This window comes from Diaphorina citri, unplaced genomic scaffold (assembly GCF_000475195.1).
Source record: "Diaphorina citri unplaced genomic scaffold, Diaci psyllid genome assembly version 1.1 scaffold1165, whole genome shotgun sequence".
Lineage (NCBI taxonomy): Eukaryota > Metazoa > Arthropoda > Insecta > Hemiptera > Psyllidae > Diaphorina > Diaphorina citri.
Window position 1 is genome coordinate 61,706 of NW_007378594.1, and position 11,661 is coordinate 73,366.

General features: G+C 36.0%; 1 protein-coding gene across 1 annotated transcript in view; it reads left to right on the plus strand.

The window, feature by feature from the left end:
• Positions 1–10,363, plus strand: part of LOC103514538 (proteasome subunit alpha type-3-like) — a 13,846-nt gene extending 3,483 nt beyond the window's left edge. Inside the window, exon 2 of the mRNA XM_008479434.2 lies at positions 9,557–10,363. Within this exon, the coding sequence (XP_008477656.1) occupies positions 9,557–10,204 (648 nt within the window). The 3' untranslated portion in view covers positions 10,205–10,363. The remainder of the gene's footprint in view (positions 1–9,556) is intronic.
• The last annotated feature ends 1,298 nt before the right edge of the window (positions 10,364–11,661 follow it).

Consider the following 11,661-nt stretch of genomic DNA (forward strand, 5'->3'; position numbering starts at 1 on the left):
ATAGGTGTTACACCCGTGGTTCCTACTTTAGATCTCAATTAGGACTCGAAATCTCCAAAGCTAAATCCTCTCTAAACCTCTCGGATAACTATCTGCCTCGGAGACATGCCAATTCTGATACAACTTTTTTTAATGAGGATACCTTATACACGCTCACATTTGAAAAACACATAATAATTTTATTATAAAATCAGAAGTTGCCAAATAAATGAGCTGATGGGGGAACTCTTATATATGATGTTTAGATGTTGATTCATTTTATGCTGGCGGTCATGCAGTCATTGAAAGGTTGTGCAAAGTTCACGGTAGTTCTGAACATTCTTTAAGCTATGAAATGAAGAAATTGTTGTAAAGGACTTCATCGAATCTAATATTTCTAACAGGGCATTGCACAGACACCAAACCCTGACCAGGAATTTCAAATGTATTAACTTGACTTATACCCGTATGAAGACTTTTTTAGCACTATGCAAATTAGTGCGCATTATATTAAGAGGTTCATATCGTTATACTCTGTACTGTATGGATCATAAATGTATTAACTTGACTTATACTCGTATGAAGACTTTTTTAGCACTATGCAAATTAGTGCGCATTATATTAAGAGGTTCATATCGTTATACTCTGTACTGTATGGATCATAAGTGTGGCTACTTTGGCTCAACAATTTGCTCACCTGATTCGCCCCCCTGGTTTGAGATCATCCTGTAGGGTTTCCGATTTCCAAAGCTGTCAAGCAAGAATAAAATTATTCTCGGTTGGAATTTTATAAACTTTTTCTCCGATGTATTAACTTGACAAACTTATACTCGTATGAAGACTTTTTTAGCACTATGCAAATTAGTGCGCATTATATTAAGAGGTTCATATCGTTATACTCTGTACTGTATGGATCATAAGTGTGGCTACTTTGGCTCAACAATTTGCTCACCTGATTCGCCCCCCTGGTTTGAGATCATCCTGTAGGGTTTCCGATTTCCAAAGCTGTCAAGCAAGAATAAAATTATTCTCGGTTGGAATTTTATAAAATTTTTCTCCTGTTGTAGCTCCTGTGATGGTTATCACCAATCTCGATGGGTGTTTTTATTTGTCGCCCGAGAGTTTGCAATTTTTTTTTTTATTCTATTTTCGTATTTTAATAGATTTGAATTTTTCCCCTTCTGAGAGGAAGAATGTTTAGCACCATGTTATCAGTAAAGGTAGTTAGTAGTTAGAGACTTGGAGTGTTGGGAAGAACTTCTTTAGCCATGACTGAACCGGGGGCTTTATGGAATTTAGAAATGTTTGTCTAATTTTTCACTGAATACCTAAGTTTTGTCTTTTATTGATAGTTGCTTTTTCTCCTGTTGTAGCTCCTGTGATGGTTATCACCAATCTCGATGGGTGTTTTTATTTTTCGCCCGAGAGTTTGCCTTTTTTTTTTTTAATTCCATTTTCGTATTTTAATAGATTTGAATTTTTCCCCTTCTGAGAGGAAGAATGTTTATCACCATGTTATCACTAAAGGTAGTTAATAGTTGTTTGAGACTTGGAGTGTTTGGGAAGAACTTTGAAAATTACTGGACTCACTGGAACTTTATGGAATTTAGAAGTTTGTCTAATTTTTCACTGAATACCTAAGTTTTGTCTTTTATTGATAGTTGCATATCTGAGTCTTAACATACATGATTTACACTGTCTACCACTTTTAGTGGTGTGCGAAATCTCACAGTACTCACAGTCTGTTACCTCTTATGGAAAACAATATTAAAAGACAATCTAAAAAAAAAAAAAAAAAAAAAAAAAAAAAAAAAAAATGGTTGAGACTTGGAGTGTTGGGAAGAACTTCTTTAGCCATGACTGAACCGGGGGCTTTATGGAATTTAGAAATGTTTGTCTAATTTTTCACTGAATACCTAAGTTTTGTCTTTTATTGATAGTTGCATATCTGAGTCTTAACATACATGATTTACACTGTCTACCACTTTTAGAGGTGTGCGAAATCTCACAGTACCTGTTACCTCTTACGGAAAACAATATTAAAAGACGATCTAAAAGAAAAAAATAATAATAAAAAAAAAATAAACATAGAGAGAACTGTGTTAAACATACCTACCTACTTGACCAATACTTTACTCGTCAAATATTCAAAAATCATTGTTAAGTTATAAATACATATAACTGCACCTGCCAATTTGATGAATATGAACACAAAAGACCATCTCTCCATGAGGAAATCTTAAGTGGCAATTATGGGAAGAATAAAAGAATTAGCAGAAAAAGTGGAACCAGTAGTAAAAGAATAAAAGAATTAGTGGAAGCAATAGTGGGTATTGGAATAACGAATACAACAAAGTTGAACATGATTATGTCAAAAATGTTTGAAATGGCAACAAAAGAAATTTGAAGTGTCAAAATTTTGTATTTTTAATTTTCGAAAATGATGTTTGGTATTTTAAACGTGGACCTTTGTAGGTAAAGTATACAATGGAATTGAAGATAGGTAGATGAATATCTACCTATCTTCAATAGAAAAGAAAGGTAATTGATACTTTGTCATAGTGAGATGAGATTTTGTGAATATGAAATTTGGCACTTTGTTGGGTATGTAAAAGGAAAGTATGTAGATATAACCAGGTACCTAAGTATCTAATAGATAGGTACGAGTCCTACCTGTCATCTCTCTTTTTAGCTAAATTTAGGGATAAGCTATTAGTTTTTCGGCATAGTCACAACTTTGGGTCAAGGTTGTGGAGGTGTATTTTTTACTTTCCTTATCCTTTCTAAAAAAAGAGAGCAACCTCCGTGGCCGAGTGGGTATCACACAAGGCTTGCACGCAGGAGGTCCGGGTTCGATTCCCGGCGGGGGCGAGGTTTTTTCGACTCTGTGCTTGGAGTTCGGGGTGCACTTGGCCTCGTGAGGACAATTGAGTAGCTGCTTTAATCGAGTAGCGACCATTGGCGGCATCACAAGTCGAAGAGACGAGCGATAATAAATAATTATGATGATTGAGTAAATGAAAGACTTGTAATACTGTGATACCCACAAAGTTGTGAGAAAGCTCTCTGCATTAACACAAAGATAGCCTGATTTGATCCTTTCTAAAAAAAACAACACTTTCTTATTACTTTAATAGGTAATAGAAAGTAATATTTCTGCAGTTCTGCTGATGGCTGATTGAAGGCCGCACCTCGACGGTCGGGCAGATCGATAAAAGAAGAGCTGAAGGATGGCTGAAAAAAGGACGACGGAGGACAACGGCCGAAATCTGAAATCAACAGTGACAAAACCAAAAAGCCCTGATTATGAATTCTGTTTGAAAAAGGACATATGGCCGCCTTGGTTTCATAAGATTCATTAAGGTCTGATCCAGTGAGCTTGATTATTATATTGTTGCAAATTGAACCTGTTTTGAAAAAGTTCATCGGGGAAGAGCGGACAAAGTGGGGACCGAAGACAAAAAGAGGAACGTTAGCAAAATTAGTGGAGCGGAATAATATTTTTAAGACCACAGAGTCCCAGCCAAAGATCACAGTTATCTAAAAACATCATACATAAAAATCCCACTCAGAAAAAGCCTGGCTAAGATGTAAGAACAAACAACCCTAAAGGATGGGTTATATCCTTCTACAAATCTATCTAACTACATCTGAAAATTTGACTTTCACCTGTAGCATGTTCCACGAAAGTATGGACTAATGAAATTCACTAGTGTAGGCCAGCCATCTTGTAAAGGTAAACAAAAGCACCCTACCTTCTGTAAATTATTATTATTATCATCACCATCATCATCACTTTAACACTTGTAACTTTTATTATTCTATGCTTTCATGGAACAGTTGTCCAATGGTCAAAGGTTTGTTTATTTATTATTAGGACATTTGACAACATCGCATCGTGTTGGTATCTTCAGGATATTTTTCTTTCGCCTTCAATTGCTGATCAGAATAACTCCCGAGGTCCCGAAATCACCAACGGTTCCAGTCTCGGCTCTCTTCCCCTATCATGAAATTCATTACATGCTTCATTTCTCTATTTGGACAGGGTCAGGTTTCCACATGGATCGATTTGATTTCTGTTATTATAAACAATGAAGACATTTTGAACGCTTCATCATCAAAGAGTTATCGGCGTTCAAGGAACAACAGAGCCCAACGAGTGTTTTGCTTGAGACCGAGAGATATATTGATGGCAGACTCCGTAAGTTTGTGAATTTCCATTAAAATTTTGAAATGAAGGGACTGTAACCTGTAACTTATACAATTACTTTTGTGAATCCCCTCAGTTCAAAATTTTCATGAGAGGCAAGAAAAATAATTATTTATTTAAATTATTTTACGGATTTATTTCTTTTTTTGAAGGGGGGGGGGAAATTGATATTTTAGTGCTAGTTTTAGGAAATTCATCCAACTAATTACACGCAGACTGTAAAAAATTGCGTCAAAATTGAAAGTATAAAATTAATTTTGAAAAAAATAATAATAAAAAAAGCTCGATAAGCTCTAAAATTCCTCAACCGTCAACGATGTATTCTCCAATCGAACATTTATAACCTGCTCATATTTCTCTGTATGAATTTATTGTTTGCAGACATTCCTTCAACTTTTTTTTCGTGTGTATCGTTATGAAGTTATGTCGGGACAATATTGTTTTATTTATAAGTCCAGGCCGAGCTTGGAACGCAATTCTCTTTGAAAAAAAAAAAGTTGAAAAAATCGATGCCATTTGGCAGAATTTTGCCGACATGTAAAAAAACAACTTACCTATAGGTTAGCAATTTTTTACATCAAGTTATTTATGTAACTATTTTTGTTGGAAAAAAATGATCTTAAAAACACAACTGATCATTTTGACTCACTACCCTGCTTATATTTGTGTAATATCAATTAGTGTATGTACCATCTGAATCTGACTAACTTCAAGTAGTTACCTAGGTAGGTATCTACTACCTACTTGAGTAGGTACAAAGAGAAACAAATAAATTGTGTTATGAATATAAAACCTTAAAAAAATAATTAATTAAATACCTAGATTAGATAAATTATTTAATGATGCTGTCCAAATTATTGGCATTATGCTCAAATACGGCCTATGAATTAATAAAATTAGTGGATGCGACATTTTTCTCCAATCCGTCAAAGTTCATTGATTTCACATTTTACCCCATAGTGATCCACTATTGCCCTACTACAGTTAGAACCATTACCTCAATTTTACACCATAGCAACAAATATCTAGTGGACAAAATTAAAAATTTGCAAATCGTTTTTTTTTTTTTTTTTTTTTTTTTTGCCAATAAATTTCTGGTGCGATGACATTTATTGGTATTTATGTTTTTACATTAACATGAAGTTTTTATAAAAAATTCAAATAATAATAATGATAATTATGTAAGAATAATTTTTGTAACAATATCAGTTTTATATACTGGGTCTACCATAATTTATAAACGCATGAGATTTTCAAAATTTTGCATCCGTGTATTTATATGTTTGAAATTTTGTTCAATTTTTTCTTACTTCTTTTTAATATTTTTTCTTCTCCTTTTTCCAGGTAGGTATTTTGCTTTCCAAATAGAAATATTTACATAAAGGTTAGTGCCAATATAAGAAAAATACTTCTCAATTTATCACAGCAATATTCTTTTTTTTTTTATCCACCTCGACGAAAACATAAATCCAAGCATATCCTAGACTTGGGCCACCCAGTATAAACATGTTACTAAGTATGTGGGATGTGTGTGGTGTTGTTTCTAATGTGTGAATATGTTAATTATTTTCTCAATTTATCACAGCAATATTCTTTTTTTTTTTTATCCACCTCGACGAAAACATAAATCCAAGTATACCCTAGACTTGGGCCACCCAGTATAGACATGTTACTAAGTATGTGGGATGTGTGTGGTGTTGTTTCTAATGTGTGAATATGTTAATTATTATTGTTTTAATAACCATACTTATTGTTTTATAGGGTGGTTTCAAACGATCTTTCGTCAGTTATTGTCCCTACAACATTATAATTATGTTACTGTTTTCTAACCTAAAGATAGATATTTAGGGTCCATTCCTATAATTTTCACTTTTAAATTTTTATCCGAAATTGCAGATATACCTACCTTAAATTTGTACCTACTGGGATCTATTAATAATATTTTTCAGAATTACTTCATTTATGTTTTTCTTTAAATTTTCTTCTTCAAAATAGTAATTCGTCTTTCCTGGCTTTAATCGTTACATTTGGTATTTATTATAATTTATCATTGATATTTGGAGTGTGGAAAAAAGATTTGCTCCAACCACCCTGTATTATGCTTATTTCATTGTCTTGGTGATAATTGTGTGGTTATCAGGAGATTATCCATAATACCATTCTATCATTATAATAATTATCACATTATTATTACAATTTTCACTTTTAAATTTTTATCCGAAATTGCAGATATACCTACCTAGGTATCTTGTAAAATACCTACCTTAAATTTGTACCTACTGGAATCTATTAATAATATTTTTCAGAATTGCTTCATTTATGTTTTTCTTTAAATTTTCTTCTTCTTCAAAATAGTAATTCATCTTTCCTGGCTTTAATCGTTACATTTGGTATTTATTATTTATCATTGATATTTGGAGTGTGGAAAAAAGATTTGCTCCAACCACCCTGTATTAACCTTGCAATTCATTGCCATAACGCATTGCTAAAGCATCACGAAACTGTGTTGGGGACAAATCAAAGTGAAAACTGGCTTTAATCGTTACATTTGGTATTTATTATTTATCATTGATATTTGGAGTGTGGAAAAAAGATTTGCTCCAACCACCCTGTATTATGCTTATTTTTTCATTGTCTTGGTGATAATTGTGTGGTTATCAGGAGATTATCCATAATACCATTCTATCATTATAATAATTATCACATTATTATTAGATATCAGACTTATGGTAATTATTCGATTATAATAATAAAATTATCATAGTTGGTTCGACCTGTAACTTTTGCCACGGAAAAAACACGTAACCTGTTGGCCATTATTTTTTATTTGGCTTTCCCGTTACATTTCTCTAGTTTTTTTTTTCTTCTTATTATCATTTTGTCATAGCACACTTTTTCCCTAGTTTATTGAAACGGGTTAGACCAATCGCCACAATTTTTACACTCTGTATATTTAAAGTTGACCATTCCTCAGTGGCTAGGATTATTCAAATTAAAGAAAAATAATAATAAAAATAAAAAAAATATCTACCTACTGAAAGAAATTATCTGGTACATACTTCCTATTTGGCTATGTCAGGTTGCACTCAACCTCGAGAGGACAATTGGGGAGCTCTTGGTTGCTTTATGCACCTAGTGGGTTTTTCACCGCCGGCCGTGCCGTTATTACTTTGTAGCAATGAAACAACTGCTACATTAGACTCGTGCGGTCTGTGTCGTAGCATGCCCATCCCGTAGTATGCCTCTCGTCAGATGGGCGAAAAGAGCTACACTACCTTCCCATTTAGATGCTGTGGGGTCAACACGAGAACACCAGGAATTAACCCTGGACCAAAAAGCCCACTCCGAGGCTTAGGTGTAGGGGCTATACAGCCCTAAAGGATGGGTTAAGCTTCTACGAATCCACGAACCCTGGAAAGTATTATCGGTCCGAATAAGCTCCTCCGACACATGAAAGGGTTAACGCCCGTAATTTCCTACTCGAGCAGCAGCCAGGCAGTCCAATTAATAAAATCCGGAGAGCTTGGAAGGGGGGTTTCCTTGTAAACGCTAGCTCGGGGGTTCGATTCCGGCCGAGGCGAACTTTATCTTTAACAGGTAATGTTCGTTTTCCGCTGGTTTTCTCCTATCCTGTCCTCCTTCTTTGATTTCGGAACGATAAGATTTTTGTAGTTACAGTTCCCTCTATCAGTCAGAAAAAAAAACATATATAACATCTTCGATAAGGAACCAAGGACCATCTTAGGTGCTCAATTATTGCAATATTCAAAATAAAGAGCATCTCTTAACCGCCTAACATAAGTATGTCTGTATGTGTTTACCTACTATGTATGTTATAGGTATTTACTATGTACGTACACGTGTAATAATATGTATGTAATGTATGTATTATGATTTATGTACTGTGTACCAACTATGCATGTAGGTACAAGTAGGTAAGAGTACTTATCATATAGGATTACATTACATTTATGTAAGGGGTATGCAGTTTCGCAGATTCCTCTAATGCCACAGACTTGTCTTTTCACCTCCCCCTACTTCTCTCTCTCTCTCTCATTATGTTAATGTAAGCTCCTCGCGGTATGGCCAAGTTGCCGTGTACAAATGCATTAGCATGGCCCGTTCGATTCCCGTGTCCTGAAAAACGACACTTGGTGATGTATTTGTCCTGGAAAACAACTTTTTATAAGAGCTGACCTATTCATCGAGAAATTCTGAACGCATATTCCGCAGAACTCTTTTGCGCGCCGTGGAAGGTGCAAATTTTCGTGCAGAAGAAACCACGAACAGCCCGCGGTATAAGAGCTGCTGAAAATTGAACTTTGAACTGTTGTTAGATAAATTGAATGTCGCAAAAACCGTAAAACTGTATTTTGTGTTAATACAGGCCGGGCGGCGCATCTCTTGACTTTCGCGCTCCTTCCGGCACGCTTGATTTGTGGATATTGGTCGTATCGACCATCCGAACTTGCCTAAACGCTACTGCAGCGCTTAGGTCTAAAAAATTCTTTAAGAGTATAATGTTTAACAATGTATTTGTCTGGGCAAAAAGTGATAAGGAGTCATAAGGAATAATGAGGAAGGTATGAAGAGGGTAATACTACAAACCACTGCAAGAGCAAACAGCAACACAACAGGTCGTAGTTAACTAGCACAAATGGGTGCTACCCATTTATTGGCAAATTAACTTCCCAGTTATCAGCTAAAAAAAAAATACTGGAACAAACCTCTTTACTTGGGTGCTTGGGTCATTTGGCCAACTGGCCATTCATCTAACTTCTATTCAGCTAGGAGCTGGAGTGCTTAGTAGCCGATTGATTGGGTTCAAGAACTTCAAGACCTTCTGAGGACAGTCAGACGGTCAATCTGTCATTTGTTTACACTCTCATTTCATAGTCTAGATTTCTAGAGTCGTATGCTCGTAACATCGAGGACTTTTGAAAACCTTTTACCTACTCTTTGGTTTGGAACAGTATGAACTATGAAACTGTCACTCACTCGTTTTATTCTGGACAGTAAAGATCAGTTGACACAAAAAGTTTATACTGGCCTCATTACGACTTACGACAGATTTTCAGCATGAGTTCTGTAATCTCAGAATTTTGCCACTATTACTGGGTTCAACACTACCCTATTTTATTTTACCCAAATACCTGATTCTCTTCAAAGTCCTTACATTTGGTTTTACTAGGACATTTTAACAAATAGTCCAAGTTGACTTATTAATTTTAGCTAAAAGTTCATCAGTTAAAAAGTTAAAATCAAACTTGTACCATAATGGTTAATTCCGGACCTACAGCGTTGCCATTCAATCAGTTCGCCGAGGACGGCTCCCTGCGTCTTGCCACAGCTGCCACAAGCGGCAACATAGCAATCGGTCTCCGTTCTAACTGCGGCATAGTGCTAGTCGTGGAGAAATCCCCCTGCGGCGGTTTACACAACCTGGGGGGCCGCATTGGAATAGCCGTGTCAGGAACGAAAGGTCTGGACGTCTCTGGAGGGAAATCTGAAACTGGAGGAAAATCTGAAGGTGAAGCGCTTGTGGATTTAGCGCGGTCAGAGTGCGCAACATACAGAACCAGTTTCGGGCAAGACATGCCGTTGCGCAAGTTACAATCTTGTCTCTCTGCGCATATTCACGCGCATACTATATCCAGTCTGACGAGCCCGCTAGATGTCACCTTGGTCTGTGCGTCGCATGATGACGCAGGCCCCGTTTTGTATGCTATCGACCCGTCCGGGGAATCACTGGGATACTTCGGTGTTATCGCCGGTAGAGGTCGTGACCTTGCGCAGAAACGATTGCGCGCGCAGACTCTGTCTTCAATGACCTTGACGGAGTTGGCGAAAGAGGCCGCTGTGCTGGCCTATGTTGCCAATGGTAACGCTAGGACGGAGTTGGAGTTTGGCATCGCTGGAGAGGAGGGAAAGTTTGAGATGGCGCATGCGCAGCTGGTGAACGAATGTCATGCCTATGCAGCGAGGATGATGCAGGGTTGTGGATCTGATAGCTGAAGTATCAAGAGTGGTTGGGTTCTTGTTGACATGCCACTGTGAAAATAATAGAAAGAAATAATAAGGACCTTTTTAAAGGACAATCATTCCAATTTACTGAATTAACACAATTTTTCGGTATAAAGAGTAAAAAATAAAAATGTTCCCTAAAACTTTCCAGTTCTTATCGTTTTCGTTTGAATAATTTTCTACCTACGACCAGTATTACATCATTCCAATTTACTGAATTGACACAATTTTTCGGTTTAAAGAGTAAAAAATAAAAATGTTCCCTAAAACTTTCCAGTTCTTATCCTTTTCGTTTGAATAATTTTCTACCTACGACCAGTATTACAACAGGTATTGACTTAATAACAGTGAAAAGTTGCTGAAGTGTGTTCTATCCATGGATGGCCTTGTATTTATAAGGTGCCCACTGCCCACCCGATTTCTAGCTCCTGAGGTCTCACCATTAAACTGTTGAGTTGTTGTTCACCTGATTTATTATAAGTAGACAGTATAGGTACATAACCAGAACTTTAGGTTTGGACCCTACTGCAACAACGTTCCTCAGACACATAAGACAATTAGTTCTCAGAACTCGAAAAATACCAACACGTTAGTAACTGCAACCCGCGGAGTTGGCGAAAAAAATGGTTGGGTTACAATTTGAACAAGAAGTTCAGTTCAACTTTTTTTATTGTTTTCAAGAAGTCAATCCATAAAACTTTTTTTTCCTTCTAGCACAGTCATAAATTAATTTTAATGACCTTATAAAAGACATTAAAAAATTGTCATAAAAATCATTCATGAGTGGCCTACAATTTATATTAAGTTGACATGAAAGTGTAGACGTGTGTTGATATGGTTAACTAGTAGATAGTGGATTAATGGACACTCAGTGTCTGGTCTAGTGTCTATAATGTTAAATATGCTCGTGCCTTATTATCTAGTTGATGACTTTTAAATGACTTATGAATGTCTATCTTTTCCTATCTCAAGTGAAATCTTTAACTGCCGATGTTGATAAACACATAGCTACCAATTTTCATAACTTCAAGTTGTTTTGCCAGATAAATAGGTAGTTACCTATAGTTATTGATGATTACTTTTATAATCAGGTATTTCTACCAAATCGTTGTTAAATGCTGTGTAAACGCCAATGAGCACTAGCAACGCCGTGCCGCGCCGACGATCCACTCATTTCAAATACCTCACCACACCTGATGTGTGTTAATTTGGGTGATCTCAAACAATAAACAGTTTATTCACATGATTTTAAAGTTTTCCTGTCTTTCTGTTGAACCATATTTTATCCAGTTTAGTAAATACCGTAAGGGTGATTTGATGTCTTCATAATAGGTGTTACACCCGTGGTTCCTACTTTAGATTCTCAATTAGGACTCGAAATCTCCAAGCTAAATCCTCTCTAAACCTCTCGGATAACTATCTGCCTCGGAGACATGCCCAATTCTGAT